This window comes from Brachyhypopomus gauderio, chromosome 11 (genome assembly GCF_052324685.1).
Source record: "Brachyhypopomus gauderio isolate BG-103 chromosome 11, BGAUD_0.2, whole genome shotgun sequence".
In the NCBI taxonomy this organism is placed as follows: Eukaryota; Metazoa; Chordata; class Actinopteri; order Gymnotiformes; family Hypopomidae; genus Brachyhypopomus; species Brachyhypopomus gauderio.
The window spans coordinates 5718420-5738441 of record NC_135221.1 but is presented as its reverse complement, the minus strand read 5'-3'; the positions used below and the strand labels follow the sequence as shown (position 1 = coordinate 5738441).

At 45.3% G+C, this 20022-nt stretch overlaps 1 protein-coding gene across 6 annotated transcripts; it reads left to right on the top strand.

Annotated features, from left to right (window-relative positions):
• Positions 1-8469: 8469 nt before the first annotated feature.
• Positions 8470-19984, top strand: fam149a (family with sequence similarity 149 member A). 6 transcript variants are annotated; one of them, XM_077021308.1, is made up of 15 exons: positions 8470-9290; positions 12461-12553; positions 12738-12870; positions 13805-13947; positions 14104-14226; positions 15115-15282; positions 15634-15818; positions 16060-16214; positions 16371-16459; positions 16710-16901; positions 17193-17313; positions 17711-17833; positions 18183-18267; positions 18535-18681; positions 19593-19984. In XM_077021308.1, the coding sequence occupies exons 1-15, from the start codon at positions 9097-9099 to the stop codon at positions 19658-19660; spliced, it is 2019 nt and encodes a 672-aa protein (XP_076877423.1). In that variant the 5' UTR covers positions 8470-9096; the 3' UTR covers positions 19661-19984. The 6 variants fall into 6 exon arrangements, with proteins under 6 accessions (XP_076877423.1, XP_076877427.1, XP_076877426.1 ...); XM_077021309.1 differs by lacking the exon at positions 8470-9290 and adding an exon at positions 11075-11651 and having other exon boundaries at positions 12465-12553; positions 18535-18677; XM_077021307.1 differs by lacking the exon at positions 8470-9290 and adding an exon at positions 11076-11651 and having other exon boundaries at positions 12465-12553.
• The last annotated feature ends 38 nt before the right edge of the window (positions 19985-20022 follow it).

Genomic DNA, 20022 nt, shown 5'->3' with positions numbered 1-20022 from the left:
TATACAGAGTTGTACATACATATGTACAACTTTCCTTATCAAGTGAAGTCACGTAGGACTTTGATGTCAAGTACAAGCTGAAATCCAACATAATCCATAAGATCACTGCAAATCTGAACCGAGATGGAACGTGATAGATCCAGTGAAAGCTCTTCACTACCCAAATATTAATTTAACAACTTTCAGTCACGTTCAAATATTAAATCAGAATTTCTACTGTTTCTGAGGCTTCTGAGCTGAACTTCATCAGTCGATAACACACTCCGCCTCCTCTACTTAACGACACTTCGACACATGATCAGACATGCAGCGACCATAAAAAAACAGGGTTTTTTTTTTTTAAATAAATGTTTACAGACAGACAATAATCACTGGGATTTCATATTTGTTTCTTTTTCTTTAGTCTTTTCTTAAAAATCTAAGTTTCTATCAGTTGCTAGATAAAGCAAAAGTCCATAGGTTGCTGCTCGTCTAGGCTTTTGCAAACCCAACTCCCGCTGTTGTTGTTTTGTTCCGACCGCGAACGACTCCAGCATTTGCGGGTCTCGTCACAACTCAAACTTCACGTCATATTTATTTATAAATGAGGACGTGACGCTAAATGAGGACGTGTTCTATGACGTAGAGGACGTATCGCGCGCGCCTCCTCTGACCTTGCAGTAGTTCAGGTGCCGTACGCGCTCTGTCACACATTAATGACAGTTGCCCGGCAACCTCTAGCAACCTCTGGTGAGCTCGCATTTTAATCGCCTGCAGGGGACGTTTGGTCATTGCAAACATCGCGCCTGGAGAAACCACAGACCCATATGCGCAACTGCGCTGTTTGTGTGCAGAACGCTGTTCGCTTCTGTTCTGCTGTCGGCTTCATACATGTGCGTTCCGCACGAGTAAACTGACACACGCATGCGCATATGAAGGACGTTATCGTTATCGAACATGCAGATAACGTTGCGCGACTGACACATTTTATTCGTGCACCGTCCGGTTTATATGGACCTGCATCAGGAAATCAGCGCTTTATAAGAGCAATGTTACCTACCTTAGTTTAGAGCGCGTGGCGAAGTAAAACGAACCCGAGGCACCCACAACAGTCATACAACATCCTTAACAAGACATGCATGTGCCTTCGCCTCTTTTGTGCCTTTGGCAAACCGCCTGATCACTGTGAGTCTCAGCGACGTGGTTCGCCGTGCTCTTCACAAATGCGCTACTCAACATATAGATGATGGACAGTAGCTATCCAGTGTAGCCATCCGAGCCACGATTCTGCTTATCAGTATTCTGCCTCCGGCATGTTTTCCTTAAGAAACCAAGCATCAATAAGACGGCATGCCGAACCCCCCCCCCCCCCGGCTTGTTTTAGCACCACAGAGAGAGATTCTCATTGGCGAAGAGAGGATCCTGGTTGTCATGGAGACGGCCAAAAGAGTGCATGGTTTGCCATGTGTGTATGGATGGTGCCTTAGAGTACACTCTGGTGGTGATTACACGAAAACTTTTAGCTGATAATAATCACACAATAAGCAATATATTTAGGAAGATGCAGCAATTATATATTACTTTACTAAAATTGCAAAAACATGTTTTTCAAGCGAATCTTGTGTAGCTGTGTTTGAAATGCGTCAAATATCAAAATATCAACATCAAATTAGAACTTGACTGTCATTCTTTCTTACAGTCTGCATGAAAAATTTTACTTCCAGTCCATTTCCTAAGAAAGCACACTGTAATTGTAACATCAGGGCAGTTTTACATTCTTGTAGAATTGGCCTAAATAGGGACAGTACCATTGAATTAAGATGATTAGGTTAGAAGATTGAAATCAGAAACAAAATTAAGAAAGAGTAAAAATTGTTTTAGGTTTGAATATACAATGAAGTTTTCATATAAAGTTTTCCTAAGAGTGCTGTTAATTTCTGCTGTGTTGGATAAGGTGAGTTCCTCTGTAGAAGCACCACGTGTTTCTCCATTGGCTTGTCTCTCCTCGGGTTGCTGGGCCTGACAGACATTTAGTCACACATTCAAATGTAACCAGATTGTCAGCTGGTCATGTGCTATACCAGCCTGGGGCGTTTTGCTCCTTAAGGAAGCCAGGCAGGGTCTGCGGAGATAATTGTGTGGTACATAGTCAAAAAGCTCATTTTGTAGCAGCGCAGGCCTGGAGATCACTGGCTAAGCCATCTTTGGCCAGCAGAGGGAGGTGCAGGTCTACTTCACAGTAATGAGAAGCAATTAGCAACACCTGTTCGCTTGGCTACTTAAGGGTAGAAGATGACCTCTCCTCTGTTCTTTGTTTAGGTGAAAGATGAGGCTGGTGTTTAAGGTAGTGAGCTCAGGGGCGGTTTCTTGGGTCAGGTTCCTAAATTTGTGCCTTGCCCTCTCGTGTTTACCCATCCAGTCCCTCTGGAGTTCTCTCTTCTCTCTTCTTTCTTCTTCCTTCCATCTACTTGGTTTAGATGTTTCTGAGCTGTTTTTGTTTTGCTCTTCCTGTTTGAGAACGTCAGTCTGATTCACCCTGACAGCCTTAAATGTTTTCCACTAGTAATATTGCTGGCTTGGCAATGCTGAGTGTTGTTTCAAATGGTTTTTTGTTTTTGTTTATATTTCTAAGCTCACTAGCTGCTCTGCGCTGTTCTCACACCTGCTGGTGTTTGGCTCTGTTTATGCTGGTCTCCTGTATATAGAGATGTTGGTATCCAGCTGGGGGCAAACCGCCCTGTTCCTCTTGTGTTTTGGCGTTTGTAGGATCCACAGCTAGTATGCAAACACTATAAATATCATGAAACGTGCCATATTTGTCAATTGTGATTTTGACCCTAATCAAAATTTGTCCTCTGCCTTTACCCATCTGTGCAGTTAAAACACACACACACTTGTGATCACTAGGGGGTTGTGGTGCACACGTGCCCAGAGCAATGAGCAGTCCTAGCCCAGCGCCCAGGGAGCAGTTGGGGTTAAGTGCCTTGCTCAAGGGCACTTCAGTCATGGCCTCAGGCCTGGGAATCAAACCCAAACCAAATTTCAACCCTCTGGTCACAAGACCGGTTCCCTAACTCCCAGACCACTACTGCCCCAATATCCACAGGACTATCATGGTTAACCAAATCAAGAATAGTTTCACTATTTCACTCATTTAATCTGGTGATGTAAGTCTAAATCTACACTCTAAAATGGAAGAAAAATAAAAATTTTTTATAATGCATAGTAAACACCTGCATTTGTGTGCGTGATCCTTGAATTCCCCACTGCAACTTACTGGTGCTATAAATGAGTAGTGTTTGGTAAGTCAAGTGTTTGGATTAAGACGGTCACCATAAGAGTCTTGTATGTTTTTAAAAAAACCAGATTCACCAAATACTCGATCACTTGTGTGCTTATTTCTCCACTGTTAAGCACTGGGGTGATTATTTCTCAGAAGTGGGACATGTTTACTTGATGCACAAAGTGCAGTTTGTGCTTCAGGTCTCTGAGGATGGTGAGCATTCCTTTGTGTTAATCTTGTACACAGAAATATCTGGTTTCTTTTTTGGGGGGTTTTAAGTGCATGATCGCCTAGCAGAGATATAATCACTTGGAAACTTGGTTTGCTTAGGAACTGTGAGTGTGGTTATATTGGTCAGTGTTGGCACTAGGGCCTTTTACACACCATCTACACATGGCCTAGTGCTTGAATATTGTATGCAATTTTATAAAGTACTGTTTGTACCATCATGGTGTGGGAGCTGTAGCCAGTTTCAGAATATTAGCAGTACTAACCTGCCATAGTTTATAGTGACCTACATTGCTGCTATAAAATTGAGAACAGGGGTAATCTTGCATCCAAAAATACCACTTAAGGAGCCCTAAGGCAAGACATAAATGGGTAAGACTAGAGGATTTGATTAAGAATGTTTGACATTGCCATCTACTGGTGAATAAGAAGTACTACCTTTTTTAAATGAGCAAAATTTGAATATGGTCACAAAGCCACCATGCTTAATGTTTTATGTCATTATGTTATGACTAGCATTAAAGTTGTTGTAACAGTCCTTTTAATAGGCAGCCCATACCAGCTTATCAACTAACACGTCTAACCGGATTCCTACTATTGTCCCGTGGACGCCAGTAAGAAAGGATGCCTGATCAGAGGTGTAGGAAGTCAGCCCACCCCCTACCCCTATCCAACAGAGCCCTGTTGCTCCTGATTGCCGGGGGACCCCCAGAGGGGTAGGTTTACACGTGGACAGGGAGTCCTCTGTCCACCTAACTGTAGCTTCTGCACTATTGCCCCTTTTCTTATCTTGCTCACACACCAGCTTGGGGTGAAACCGGAATCTGCAGGAGCACAATGGGCTGGGGCTGCCCAGGGGGTGCATGGTGGGAAAAGCAGACAATCCCTTCCCATACACCCCCCACAATGACCACGGAGGTGCACCGAGTCCTGCAGTTCACACGAAACTACACCCAGTAAAATCTCCCATAACTGTACCTAAAGAGGCCACTGAGTTGCATAGACATAAATATCCAGTGCCTCCTGAATACAGAATGTCTAGATTCTTAAACTAGTGCTAAATAACGTACAAGTAAGAAATAAGGTGACCAGATGGTGTAGTGTCATGGGGTGAGGCCATGATCGCATATAAGAAGAGAGACTAATCTGATTAAGATAATGATCCAGAAAATGTGATACGTTCTGCTTCTACTGAGCATTCGTGCCAAAATAATGGACAAGAAATACATACAAGCTTCAGATGTATAACAACGTCGCTCAAGTTTATCGAAAAAGTTATTTACTTCTCTAATAAAGTTATGTATTTAGCTAGGGGGTCTAGCCTTCATCTCAACCAGTGGTCCTGGCATGTTGGGACTGTGAACGTGTATAACACTGAGTTTTCTTTTCTGTTCTTTTTTTGCACAGGTCAGAGGACACCACACGCCTTTGTGCTATGCAAAGACCGGCCATCAGAGCAGGGGTAAATAAGGGCATTGGATTGTTTGTGAATCTGATCAGTGATTTGTTGCTGTTACATAAAAAAGTCTTTGTTCTCCTTGTGTGAGTGATTCATTGGAGAACCGCTCAAACCTCCCCCTGGGGTAAAATTTAGCCGGGGAGCTGAGTGAAGAATAAATAGTTGTAGTCTTGTGCTCTTCTTTAAGCTCTCCTTAACAGTGATGTACCGCTTCTAAACTCCCCACACACAGGACGTAGCTCCCTGAATTCCTAATGACTTTGTATAGAGCTGGACTAGATGATCATTTAAATGAACGTACCATGCACTCACTAATGCATCAAATTAGCATCATAGAATATCCAATACATGAGTAAATGCTGCACAGTGAAGGGGAGGATATAGTTTAGTGATGCTCACGTTTAAAGAGTTATTAACACAGCCCTCATTGTTTTTTTTTTTGTAGTATTTTGAGGTGTAATCACATTTTCTTCATGACTGATATTGCCTGTAAGCAGTATGCATACAAGACCAAAGGAATCCTTCGTCCATATCAGGCATGTGAATGTGTGTCAGCAATGTTGGAGCAAATGTTACCACAATGTCGAGATGTTTCTCCGAGGCATTATTTAATGACCCTGAAGAAAACCACCCTTGTGCCTTGCATAACCCATGCCAATGATTTCTTCTGAATAACTAGAGTTAATATATAATAGATATAACATTTCATATCAGTTCATAGATATAACATTTGTCCATATGCATGAGTTACATAAGCATACACCTAAAAGGATTATTGTTTCATTTTTGTTTATGATGGCCTGACACCTTTTGCATTTATATTCAGACCATAAACACTTTCTTTATCAAATGACAGAAGAAACTTTTAATTAGTCCAAATCCTATATTTAAGGCTGCTGTAAAAAACTGCATTTGAAGAATTTTTGAAAGCATTATCTTTTGTTATTCTATTGGTTTCGACTGGCTTAGAAAAATCAATGCTTGAGTGTAAATGACTCTTACCTTCACAGGAAGCCATGCTGAGTCTGGTTGTAATGTCACTAGTGGCTGTTGGTGTCGAAAAGCCCGATGTCATTGATAAATCCGTAGCCTCCTGGTTGTCTCCTCTGTGTGGGGGCTCGTACGCCCCCCACCCCCCCTACGCTGCCCTCCCAAGCACATATGTCAGCCACCTCTGCTCTCTCTTTTAGCTCCGGTCCGCTCCGCGTGCCAGCTTCCCGATCTGGGCCGCCTGCTTACACCCTCCTTTCCCCCTGCTTCAGGAATGTGCCTCCCTTTGTGTTTAACCTTCAGCTGCGCAGAGCAGCTCCAGAGGGAGGCTGGAGACCTAATTACCTCCCAGTGGCCACACGGTCGCGGGCTTTAGGATGCAGCCGGACGGGCTGCACAGGGTCTCAGGCAGGAAGCGAAACGACCGTGGGCTCTGTGGAGCATCTCAATCCGGCGTGTGAAGCCTCGTTCAGCATCAGGCACGTGTGCCATCGTGCAGCCAAACGAGCGCGCGCTCTTTGTGTCTCACGTTTTCCAGTTACTAGAAGGCTGCCCTGGATTAGCACGGTGGTGGACCAATCAGAGCCCAGAGCCCGTGGAGGAGGCTGGGTAGGTGGCATTAAATCACAGCAGGAATGAGGATATTCTCCTGAGTATATCAGGAGAGGCTATTAGCGGCAGAACTAGAGGCACTTGGCGGATCAGAGCAGGAATAATCCATTTAACTAGGCGCGCACCTCCAACACTGTCATGTAAATAGGGATGAGTGATGGTGAAGACACGTTTCTGTCTCACACTGAAGTCACATGTGATGATCTACATTTCAGGTATCAAGCATCATTGCCAAAAAGGTGTACGTGATGGATTTGGCCTGAGCAGCAAGAGCCTAAATTAGATTAGAAAATACAGCATATAGTCATCAGCTAAATACCTACATATCCACGTACGGTTCTGAAAGTGAACCGCGGACCCTCCCGGGCCACACATCTCATCTCCGCCGGGCAGCCTTAACAAAGACATAAAGGTGTGGTGGGCGGCACCCGTTGAGGGGTGGGACGGCACCCAGCCAGGGGGCTTTGAATTATGGCCCTATCACGTTCAACGTGACCTTTCAGAGCCTCTCATCACAGGCCCTCTCCAGGCGAAGGCAGCTACCTCATCTCTCCACCTCCCAGGATTCACAGCCACTGACCCCATGACCCTGAGCACACGGTATCCTCTTGCTCTATTTATACACAGTTTCATAAATAAAGTTCCCACCAGGGCTCCTCAAACACAAGACCTCCCTGCGCTAGCCCTAACAGGACATGTCTCTCATTTAGAAAGCTAACACAATGATATTCTGGTAATTCGTTTAACAACACATGAAAGTGTGTTTATGTCAAACTAGAATTTACTAGAAACATCTCTATGTCAAACTAGAATTGCAACTCATTTCACATTTTGCTATTTTTAAGCAACATGTTTGCCGTAATCTGAAAGATATTTTTCAAGGACATTAGATTAGATAATACTAAACCCATGGGGCCTACATCCTGTAATAACCTGTAACTTTCATAGTGGTTCTAAAGTTTCTCCTGCCAGTCCAAATGTCATAATACAAATTCTATAACATCATGCATATTCTCCTATCAAATTGGTAAAATGTTTAATCATCCCATGAGATATGTGCAGAAGAACACTTTGAACAGCAATATGAAAAAGAACATTTAAAACTCAATTTAAACAGAAACCATACTAACGGAGCCTCTTCCTCTGGGTGATGCTTTTAGCCATGATCAAAACCCACGTGCTTGTATCTGAGATATAATACTTCCGTGTCGACGTCGAGAACGGCCTATCCCAAGGTCCCTGAATGAATATGCTAATACATTTTCCTGTGCAGTATGTCTTATGTGTCAAGTAACTTGAACCATCAAAACAAATTAACCAAACGTTGGCCTTTTTGTATCCAACCTCGTGTCTCTCATAAAAATGCATCGCCTCTTTGGGGACAAGTGGCAGACCAGCTGTGGTAGTGAGTACCGTTGAAGATGAACGCAGCTGCAGTATCAATAGTGTTGCCCATTTAGGGATCAAACTCACACTCACAATTCTGCACAGAAATCCTTCCTTCCAGATGTGATCTTCTGCTCTTAAGAAAATCGTTGCTAATAGTGTAAACGCAAAGACAAGTTCTAAATAAATGATACATTATGCCTCTTAAACCGTGCAAAATGTAGGCAGTAGCAAATAGATTTCTGTTTTTATCTATTACTTTTAACTGAATGGGCAAATTATACGGAGCCTTCAGCTAAGGCCTTTGTTCACGCGACAGCTTAATTCATCAAGCAGGAACACGGAGTATAGGCGAAGGAACACTGTCACTATTGAGAATAAAGCAAAGATAAAACATAAAGACGAGCCGTTTACATCGAAATAAATTAGCACATATAAAATAAATTTTATTCTCAACGTCTGCAATCAATACGATGCTGTTATTTGTGTCGTTAACCTATTCAGTATAACGGTAAGTTGGACAGTTAACAAACATGTTTTGCTTTTCTATATTCCTAGATATGTGGAGTGAATTGAAACTATTTGCGTTAGTATTGTTTCATGTCTACATGTGTTTGTTTACAAAAAATGTAAACCGTTTATTCTGTTCCATGTTGCAGTGTAACTGCCTACATTTGCTGTACAATAGCACCACCTGGTGGCCATTGATACTTTTTGCTACTGAACATCTTAAATGTCCTAGAAAATTACAGGATAGGTTAATGTTTTTGGGTTTTGGTCTAGTTAAAGTGAAAATAAACCTTTTAAAACTGGTAATAGGCCTATACCTAGATTATTTGTGGCAGTACCGTTGCGATGCACGTAACCTATTTGGAAAACGTTTTGTTTATGTTTATGTATGAAACTGCTATTATGTTTGTAGCAATATAATAAACTACATACAGGAGCGCGATTAAGCTATGCGATGCTCTATATGTGAGTGGTCATTATCGCAGACTTCGTATCTGCGGGATCTAGAGGATCTAGACGGGATCTTCTGTAAGATCTGACGCGCTCAGGATGGATTACTTCACGCGTCGTTGTTAGCTGCCACCCCGCGCCTGTCAGGACCAGCACACATGGTCGCTGTTACACGTGTAGATGTTGAGGTTTTTGGCCAATGCAGCTGAGCGTGGACCAGAGCGGCTCTGCAACCTCAAAGTATTATGGCGTCTTCGCAAGAAGTTATGGAGCGACCCTGGAGAAGTTCCCGGTGGACCAGAACCGAGCAGTTCGGTGGAAGAGACTGATCAGCCGCCAGCCGCCAGCGCTGGACACCAGGGGCTCGACTCGGGAGAAGGATGATACCCTGAAGTAAGACTTCTGTTTGACGTTTATAAGACTAAAATAATGTTGAGGAGTTTAGAAGATTCGGAAGTGTCTTGGTGAACCTTGTGATACGAAGAACAGACGCCTAGATGTCCCAGATAGCCAACTATACCTAGTTTTCAAAGTTGTTGCTAACGTTATTTACCAAGTTTGACCGTTTTTATCTGAAAATGAAATGGTTCTTGACGTTAAGTGAATAATGTTTTGTGCACACAGGGAATCTGGACTCTATGCCAACGGAATGTTTTGCGTTATATAGCAACGGGTCTTAACTAACTTCATTTTCTTCTCCAGTCACACGCCTTGGGATAACTGTTAACACAAGGCTCATGTCAGGGTGTTGTCTTTCCTTGGACATATCTAATTGCCCGATCCACGCAAGCATTCAGTTACGTCTTGGGTGCCGTCTCATCTCCCGGCCCAAAACGAGGTGGCCCACTTGTTATTTCTGAATCCTCCAGATGTAGGGGGAGTCTGTGAGTGTTCATTTCTAGACATCATACGAGTTTGAGGAACCCGTTTAATCAATGTTCATTTGACAATGAAATCAGTTGAATTATACAGCATAGGTGGTCTTAGCATTACTTTTGAGGTGTAAGGATGGGGCATCCATATTAAACACACATACCTTGCAAACGGGCCACTTCGATAGGTGCACCTGTCGCATTCTTGCATTTTTGTGTGTATTTTTTAAATCAGACTCGGTACGCTGGCCAACACATGTTTTGTTATCCTTCAAATAACACATTTTAAAAAGCCAATAAAATTAGGCTAGTAGTGAGTGGAGCTACGTTTTTTGTTGTTGTTTGTGCTTTATTGATATGTATATTTCTGTGACTAGCAAAAACATTAAAGATCACAAACAACATAAAAGACCACCTCCAACATTAAAGAGCAACGTTGTCTGCAGCACCCCCGTTACGAGGTCTGTCCTCTCTGCGAAATCACGGTCCCTTTGTGGGGGCCGGTGAAAGGCCCGGCGAGAAGGCGAATCCGTGTCACTCGTCCAGGTCTTTCAGCTGCTGATCGCCTCATGCATCTTTCAGAAGGGCCTGCCACGCGCGCTTCGCCGTGTGCTCCTCGAGCGAAACGTGAACCTCCTCCCGTGACGGCGGCACGAACCGCGAAAAGCCTCGAGCCTCCCGCTAATTAGTATCCCTTTCTCCCTTTCTTGCTCGCGACGCCGGTCTCGCGCGTGCGGCTGCAGCGTGCGTGCGCGAGACTCGGCCCGTTTCACTCGTAGTTCCAATTAGGCCTCTCGGTTTTTTTGCATTGGTCCCAGGCATTTTCTTTGTTCACGTAGGGGGCTCGGCGTTTGCAGAGAAGGTGATTTGGTGTGACCAGAGTGTGGTGTAGGCCTACATGGTCTTTATATACTGTATGGCTTTTCATTTTGGTTTATTAGACAAGTTACACCTTAAAGATGAGCTCTCACGTTCTGTTTCTCTCATAGTAGAAGTCTCAGAACACTGTTGGTGTTCCATAAATGAGTGGACAAATTTTGTGGACTAATTAGACTTCCTTTAATGTTTTGTATAATAAAGGAGGGCATATGTTTGTGATGCTGTTCAAATAGAGGCCATGAAGGTTTTTATGTGGTTTTTGTGGGTTGCAGGTCTTCTCTAGAGTCCATCAAGGTGTCTGTTGCTTCAGCCAGTGTCGGGTGGGGCCAGTGTCGGATGGAGAAAGTATTGGGTGGAGCTTGTGTCGGGTGGAGAAAGTATTGGGCGGGGACAGTGTCAGGTGGAGAAAGTTTCGGGTGGAGAAAGTGTTGGGTGGGGCCAGAGTCGGGTGGAGAAAATGCCGGGTGGGGCCAGTGTCAGGTGGGGTCAGTGTCAGGTGGGGTCAGTGTCAGGTGGGGATGCAAATAGAACAAAGGGAGAATTAGAGGAGAGTGTGGGAAAGCTCCCAAGACCAGCTGGAGTCCCATTGGTCACCTGAGACACAGGAGAAGGAGCAGAGGCTTGGCTGTGTGCCTCCACTGACGGAGTGCAACAGGCATGGATGCTCCGCCTGATCATGGGGAGTGGTAGGGGAAGTGTGTGTGTGTGTGTGTGTGTGTGTGTGTGTGAGTGAAAAGGCCTGCAGACTAAGTTTTGCACCCGACTTATCCCTGGGGTTTGCTCTGACGTTAACGGTTGTATGGACTCTGCACTCTGGTTGTATGGGGGAGACCTGCTGGTCACATACTGTGTACAAGCCAGCTGCGACAGCCAGCTGCTACAGGACAGGGTCCTGCTACAGGACAGGGTCACACTGCAACAGGACAGGGTCCTGCTACAGGACAGGGTCCCACTGCACAGGCACAGGCTACTCTGCCAGGGATGCAGGACTCATGGTCATTGGGTGAGTTATTAATGCGTTTATGGAAATTCAGTGCCCGGCAGGACAGAGCAGCAGGATAATTTGGGTGTTTTTGGTATTGTTTTTACTCTCCAAACGCACATGATGTCATCATGCTTTTGTAAGTGTGCTTTGTGTGACTCAAAATGAGTGTACTGATAATTATCTCAATTATCCTATTCTGTATTATTAAAACGAGTTTTTGTAAACTTATTTTATTAGGTTTTTTACTTATTATTTTGCTGTTTTACTTTCTACTTTATTTTTTCTATTCTACTTTTTATAGCGTAAAATGCTGATGCACTTGAATTTGCATTTGCGTAAACTTGTGTAAAATTTGCGTAAACTTGCATTTACACTAATGTTGACGCACTTGAATATTGAAAGTCAGATAATGTAAAACATCAACAATGTGAGACAACTGAAGCACACGCTTTTTTGGGAAGCTCCGTGTCGTCATAGTGATAACACTTGAGCACTTGAGCATGGCTGTATATTGTACCTTGATCTTGTACTATCTAAATTATTCATGCAGTAATTACGAACTGGATTGAGGGCAATTTCAGATAAAGAGTGAAAGCTTGGAACAACATCCTGAAGGTGGTTGTAGTTTAATTAAATGTATTTTTCCCGTCCGAACCTTTTATTTTCTACAGCTGTTTTAAAGGCCACCTCATTCTGTCAAGTACAAAAGCAATATTATATAAGGGGGATTTCATACCATAACCACAGCAGTTGGCAACTTTCTGTCTAGATGTAATAGTAATTAAAGATCTGGAAGTATGTTTTTATGTCTCGTTTTTTTGTTCTAGGAAGAAGTTTCTCAAAGATCCTGACAGCTACCTTTGTTCAGTCCCTGTCCGACTCACCAGAAGTGTTAACAGAGGCCTATCAAGTGACCAAAGGTAATTTGTCCATGCCTGCATGGCACCCACGTTCTCTCACATTACCGCACAGGCAAAGTCGTGTCACGTTTCGTGCGCCGCTTGAGATCTCTGAGGGCCCACTCCCGCGTCAGGACTGGGCAGGGAATACCCCGCGCCGAGCTTCGTGCTAATTGCGACGTGTCGGGTAATGTTGTGTTGGCAGAGTCCCACCTTGTCCTCGGGCCTCGGACGATGCTGCTAGCCCAGTGAGATGCCCCTCCTCTGGTTCCGACAGCACCGACGGTGTCACAGGTTTCTCCACGGAACACAGTTCCGTCTACTCCTGGAGATACGATGTAAGGGCCATCGTGCCATCTTTTCCACACTGTAACCACTGATTGGTTCTTCTCATTCTGTAAACAAACAACTGGCTAAAAATTTTATGTTCTAGGAATATTCCTGCAGAATTTTTTTCAGTTGTTTGTTCTTTAGTTACATTAATATAGCACCTGTCTCAGATCCAAGGTTGCGTGACAAAAATATCAGGGGGAAAATCTAGGAGAGAAAGTAGTAGTGTTGAGAATAAAGGCAAGTCTTTAAGTCTTTAACTGTGATGTGTACTATATAACAGTCATGGAGAGATTAGGGGAGGATACTAACCATGCTGTACAACACCTAGAAGGAAGCAGATTACTGTTGTGAGATCTAAGAGGTTGAAAAGATGGCATTCAGAAAGATAAGCAGGAGCAAGACCGTGCAAGCTTTGAATGTGAGAGAGGTTTTATGTAATATAGGAAAAGGCCAAGAACCAGTATACTTGAACAGAAGTAATATGATCACTCTTTGTTTTGAATGTGCTGGAATCTATTCAGTTACAGATATTTATCAGGACGACCTATAAAGAGAAAAGTGCATTGGTCAGTACTGATATAGGTATGTAGCAAAACCTACTAGCATAACATCACTTTTATCTAAATCATCACTTTTAAGATTCTAATTTATCCAGCATGTACCAGGGAGTCGGTCATAGAAAATTAACTGGCACTTATTTAATTTAATGTCACCTACAAAACAATGAAAGCTGAGCCCACAGCTGTGGATTATTTGTTCAATGGGCAACATGTAAATAAAAAAGGAAGGAGACCAGAACTGATCCTTGGGGCACACCTTGGGCTAGAGTGTGTGTGTGTGTGTGCGTGTGTGTGTGCGTGTGTGTGCGTGTGTGTGTGTGTGTGCGTGTGTGTGTGCGTGTGTGTGTGTGTGTGTGTGTGTGTGTGTGTGTGTGTGCAGGAGTTTGACCAGGCGAACGCTCAGCGTGTGCGACTGCTCTTCAGTGCGCTGGACGACCTCCTGTACGAAGGCAAGGCAAGCATCACAACCGAGACCCTGCAGAAAGAGTGTGAGGAGTGGAACACACACTCTCCCCACCTCAGGTACACACACTCATACACACACACACACACCTACAGAAGACTTTCACACACCTAGTCTTCAGCGGTGGTGTAATGAAGAGTTTTGTTATTGCTATAAAATAATAGGTATGAGAATTATGCGTGTTGTAGCTGCTCACGTGTTTGCTCACACCGCAGGATTTTAGGGACCCGGCTGGGGCCTCCGAAGCAGGAGGGAGTGCAGTACGTCCACAGGCGAGCAGGCAGTGTTGGGCCTCCCCTTCCGGCGCCGCACACGGTCAGGAGCTACCGTCACGGCGGGTAAGCTCCCGCAACTTCCTGCCGGACGTCCGGCGCTCCTCCCCCACCTGTGTGCCACCATCACAGCACCCACTGGGTACACGCGCTGTGGGTGGCTCACATTCAGAGATAAGGTTTCGTTTTTTTCCATTTCAGATTCAGTACCATTTAACCTCCAGATTCAGTATGTCTCTTTATATGACTTGAGTTAGTTCGTAGCTTAAATGATTTTGTTGTGACCTATTTCCTGTGTTCAACAATTATTGCTTTCAGTAGCTCATTAAAGGCCACTTATAACATATATACTGTACCTGTCACGACACCTGTTCATGGGGCATGACAGCATGTTTGAGCAGCTCACCGTGGTTTAACCACTAATGATATCACAAGGCCTTTCAGACGTGGAGCTGAATGCCACGTGACATGGGGGTTTGCTGCCCTCTCTGAGAGCATCTACACTAATACTGATTCAGACTCTTAATCCCAGCTGTTGAATATCAAACTGTAACCGGCGCATTTGGAGTTATCAAATGAACGCTCCCTATCAAAGTTATAGCCACCGAAGGCTGAACTTTTGAAGAGTTGCTTCGTTATATGGTCAGCTTTTCAGGGCCAGCGCCTCCTCGTGCATGAATCCATGCTATTGATTTGCTCTAAGGGCTTTCCCTCCTCGCCCTTTTCCACGCCGCGTTTATCCGCTCCGTCTCAGGATGTGAGGCACAAATGTTTTTATTTCGCCTGTTTACCCTCGAGCAAGCCCTGGAGCGCAGTCCTCCCGCGTCTGATTAGCAACGTGCTCGTTGGAGTAACAGCATTTCCCAGTGTGACAAATTCGTAAAATCCGTTTGCGCGGACCGGCTGAGGTGAGCCTCATCACCCCCCTCAGTGTCCTCCGGGCCTCCCCCACAGGCTGCGTGTGGACGGCCACGGGCTATCCCCGGGCCTGTGGTCCGACCAGGCCTTGAGCTCCAGGCCGCCCTTTCCAGAGCTCTCACCGTGCGACGTCCAGCCGGAGGAGGAGGTGTACATGGTGGAGGGCAGGATGGAGGAGTTTCTGGCTTACGATGGGAAAGAGACGTAGGTCACGCGTGTTTGGTAGTCCGATCACTATGAGATTATATAATAATAATAATAATAATCTTTATTTGTATAGCACCTTTCATAGATACATGCAACTCAAAGTTTATTATAGAATAAATAAAAAAGAAACATTAAAAAGAAGCAAAGATAAGAAGACAATTAGATAAGATAATTGCTGCTATTGTATAGTTTCTGTTGTTTGATTTCACAGTAAAGTTAGGCACTCGGTTATAAAAAAAATTATGCGATTGATAGGTCCTGTCAATCAAGCTGTGTCTCCGCCCACCGTATGTATCTGTGCTGTTTTACTGTTGACCTCTCGCTCCACTTCCCCCCTCTGCGTGGCAGAGAGAGCGAGGGCGTGGCCAAGCAGGCCGCCTCCTCCAGGGCCTGCCGTGCGGGGGTGCCCCCCGTCTCCCCCCGTGCCTGTCTCCGAGACGGCGTGGCTGTCGAGCTGTTCGACGACGTCTGGCGGGAGGTGGTGGGGCTGCTCCAGGACGTCTTACGCAAGCGCTGGGAGGAGCTGCGCTCGGGTGGGTGTGCCCCGCCCCCGACCCCGGCCCCTACTCATTGCAACACTAATAGGCAGGCACATGATGGAAATTGGTCCTGTAGAAGCTCTGCTGTCCGTAGTCAATCCGTGCAAGGTCTATACACCCACTTTAGCTTGCTGCGTCCCTGTTGTTAATGTTTCATTACCATGAAGACTTGCTAACATGCTACTTCTGAGCCCCAAGGGTGCTTTTCCCCCTCACACTGCTGTTCTGGCACCAGATGGAGTGTCACGGAGGAAGATTCCACCGAGCTCAAGCCATACTTTACGGGAGCCGTTATCTCCCCTCCCATCAAGGGGGGGCGCTCACGTCTCCCCGGGCAGTGGGCCCAGTGGCAGGAATGTGTTCTTATGGACCAACAATGGTAATGCACAGGTAGCAACCTACAACAAAAACACAGTTTTATAATTACAGAGTGCTCACCTTACTGCTGGAAATAAACTCTCTCTGTCTCTGTCTCTGTCTCTGTCTCTGTCTCTCTCTCTCTCTCTCTCTCTCTCTCTCTCTCTCTCTCTCTTTGTGTTTGATTAGGACTCGGCGGTCTTCAAGATGAATTTAAATGGCGTTATGACAATCCGGGCGAAGCCTCTGCAACAGAGACAGCAGGAACTGGGTGAAAGGTGAGAACTGGGTGAAAGGTCAGTGTAAGTGGCAGGTCCCATCCCTGCCATGCCCACTGCAGTCCTTAATAGTACACTGGCAAGAGCTGTTAGTCAATTGCATGCAGTAATTAATGCATGATGTCTGGGTTGTACCTTGCACATAACTGTGCTACTTTCATTCATATACTTTATATTTTGTTTATGTGGTCTAATGAAAGTTCCAGTTTTGCAGAAGCAGGCCATCTGCTTTGTGTTGCCTGTTGTTAAGGTGTGACGATGGGCACAGCGTGGTGCTGTGCACGAAGGCCCAGGGTCTGAGGGGCCAGAACGGGGCCTCACCCAGGCACCGGGTCCCCAGGCACGGGGCCTCACCCAGGCACGGGGCCTCACCCAGGCGCGGGGCCCAGATGCAGCTGTGCCGACCTGCCCACAGCACGCAGATCTTGCGAAGAACCAGGCTGTAAGCCATAAGACACCCTCTACTGTCCCATAAGCCTCCACAGAGTGAGAGGAATTAGACACATGGCCCTTTTTCTTTGCTAAATTGGTCCCTAAAGCACAATTGCGTCCCAGTTAACTTCTCACCATCACAGAGCCGGTTCAGAGCATCTGCAGGCACGTTAGACATAAGGAAACATGCTGTTTCTAACTGCTGTGTGTGTGTGTGTGTGTGTGTGTGTGTGTGTGTGTGTGTGTGTGTGTGTGTGTGTGTGTGTGTGTGTGTATACCTGTGTGTGTGTGCTTGCTGCAGCTCCACCGTGACCGAGGACCTGCTCTCTCTGCCCGTGGCTCCACTCCATAACCACAAGGTCCGGCTCATCCACAGTGACACTGTAGAGCAGGAAGCCAGCGCCCCCCCCAGACCACTGCAGGTATTGCAGCAGTTCTCATGGCTCCTCACCTGATCATCTGATCTTCGAGCCTCCTATCCCCAGTAGCTATCTGTACACCCCTCCATCCATCTACCTGTTTCAGTATTTATCACCTCTCAACGTATATCATTCATCAAGCACTTATGTGGTGGCTGGGGAGTCATTTTGTGATGTAGTTGTGGCAGGCGCTCAACCTCATATCTGCTGCACCCGTGTCTTTGTTTTATCCCCATGTCGTAACGCAGGAAGATCGATCTGTTACTTCGGACAGCGTCTTATCCTGCATGCAAACATTTGCTGAGTCACAGTCGTGTAGCCGGAGCGTATACCTGGACAGATAGCGATGTTTGGGAAGTGTGGCGGGAATGACATTAACTGCCCGACTTCTCACTGACAGCTCAGAGGGAGGGAGGTGAGAGTGGGAGGGGCCATACAGCCGAAGTCCAGCCTCCCACCCCTGCGTGAGCCCACCCTGCTACTGGAGGCCGCGTCCCGGCCCAACACCACCCTCACGTTCAGGGTAAGACTCGCACCTCGCTGCTCATAAGACTGCTGGTGCAACAGGATTAGAACACGATACACTACAATTGTTTGACTTCAGTTTTGCGTTGGACAACAGGGACCAATTATTTCTCCGGCGTGCAGAGACACGTAGCTGTTGCCAAGAGGTAGTTATACACTGGCAGTATTAGAAGATAGGTGTGGTGTAATTGTAGGGTTGCTGGTTTTTATTAAGTGAGTAAATTCTCAGTTCTCACTGAGCTTTAGGTCTGAGGCTCTTGTGGCCAGTTCTCCTGGTGCTGTGGTAACCTTACACAATGTAGACACTGCACATCCTGGTGTCACTCACATCAGTCTCCCTTCTGCAGTCCGACACGCTCGTGAAACGCTCTTTCACACCCGTGGATTTCATCTGTAACGTGAGGCCTGGGAGAGGTCTTCTCCTGAGGACAGGTGATGACGCGGGACCTGTGTGTGTGTGACCTGGCAGATTTGTACACGGTTAATTAAATGGGATCTCTTTCAGCTTTGGAAAAAAGTACCATGAATGTCCTTGTGCTATAATTTAATATCAAGTTTAAACTTCCACATGCAGTTCCCATCCTAAGACCTGAATAAGATGTCTTTTACATTTTCTCATTGGTCTAAGAACTACTTTTTAATGTGATTTTGGGACTTTTATGTTGATACTGACACTTTTATTTTGCTTTTGTATCCCAGGTCATTACACACCCCTGGGTGTGACAGGTTTTAGCATGGGCATCACCTGTTCCACAGCCAGTGGCTTTTCTGAGTGTGCCACACCCCCAAGGAGACGCACACACCTCCTCCCCTCCACTGATGGGGAGGGAGGGAGCAGAGCTGTAGGTAAAATCAGAGCAGTACCCTTTTATTTACCCACTGAGAACACATACAGTGGAGTATTTTCCCAGTTTGTGTTGTTTGGGCTCTGCATTGCAGCACTCTGGATGTCAAATAAAGAGTTTGAAACATTTGTACTGGCAGCTTTAATGCAAGCATGTTTAAATAGCCATTGGTTAAGTCCTGTAGGATTCAAACAGCCTGTATAAGGATAATGAGTTTTAGGAACCAGACACACTGCTCACCCGTTTCATCAACTACTTCATGGATGACTGAGCTAACAAAAGGTCCCCAGGAATTTGTAGATGTTGTATTAGGGCCTGACTGGCTTTTCTTACAACGTCAGTACAGAATAAGCTGCCTGTGAAGAAGGCCGTTGTAAAGCAAAGATGGCCAAACAAGATGCATGTCTCAAAATCAGTCGACGAGACGCAATGATGCCCCGTAATAATGACCTCGGAGTTTACAGCACGATACTAATTTGTAATCCTCAAGGACAGAAGGTTTTCTAGAAAGTACATAAAAAGCTCACAGAGTTCTGGGACAGTGTTATGAACAGATGTGAAGAAAGAGGAGAGTGTAGTGAAATTAGGACGTGTTGGTGATTTGAAGCACCTACAAAGCATGGTGGAAAGGACATAGGATGAGTGTGCCATACCTAACCTAATGTGACTCACAGAAGACCTGTAGAACTGTATTACGATCTCCATACAATCCACAGAGAAATTCATACTTTAAAAACAAACAAATACAACTTAATTGTGAGAAAAAATTTTTTTGCATTATTTTGGGGAATGAAAACAATATTTTGTTCATGGGCGGCTGGGGTTGCTGAACTTTTCAGAGCTTATTAGAGAGTATAAGGACAGATGAGACGGATCTGGATCTGTAAGGTCTGTTTGTTTCACATTTCTCAGGTGCACGGAAGTCAATCACTCGGTTTCCCATATATGGCCAGAAGAAACATCCTGTGGTAATGCCATAGCATGGTTAAAGTGGACCACCCGCGTGGTTGAAGTGAACCACCAGTGCACAGAGCGGAGTTCAGAAAAGTTGGACGCCCAGTCGTGCACGACGCCCATTTCCGTGCATTTGCTCTTCCTCCAATTACAGGCAACGTGTCATTTTGCCACTAACAAAGTGTGCTGCTCACACACTGTTTGTATGTAAATTACTGGTACAGAAAGGTATCGGCGGTTATGTAACCACGCTGAAAATGGTTGTTAAAAAGGCAGTTAACACAAGAGACAACGTTTGTCAAATTCACATTTTCTGTTTTGGGTTACATTGTCTGTGTTGAATGCCAAAACACGTGTATGTGGAACATATACTGTATGTTTATTTATG

Coding starts and splice junctions, on each gene's coding strand:
- fam149a (XM_077021307.1), top strand. CDS start 11,448: ATGGACTCTGCACTCTGGTTGTATGGGGGAGACCTGCTGGTCACATAC. Junction 16,215..16,370: donor CCAACAATGGTAATGCACAG/GTAGCAACCTAC, acceptor GTGTTTGATTAG/GACTCGGCGGTCTTCAAGAT. Junction 17,314..17,710: donor CCCCCCCCAGACCACTGCAG/GTATTGCAGCAG, acceptor TCTCACTGACAG/CTCAGAGGGAGGGAGGTGAG.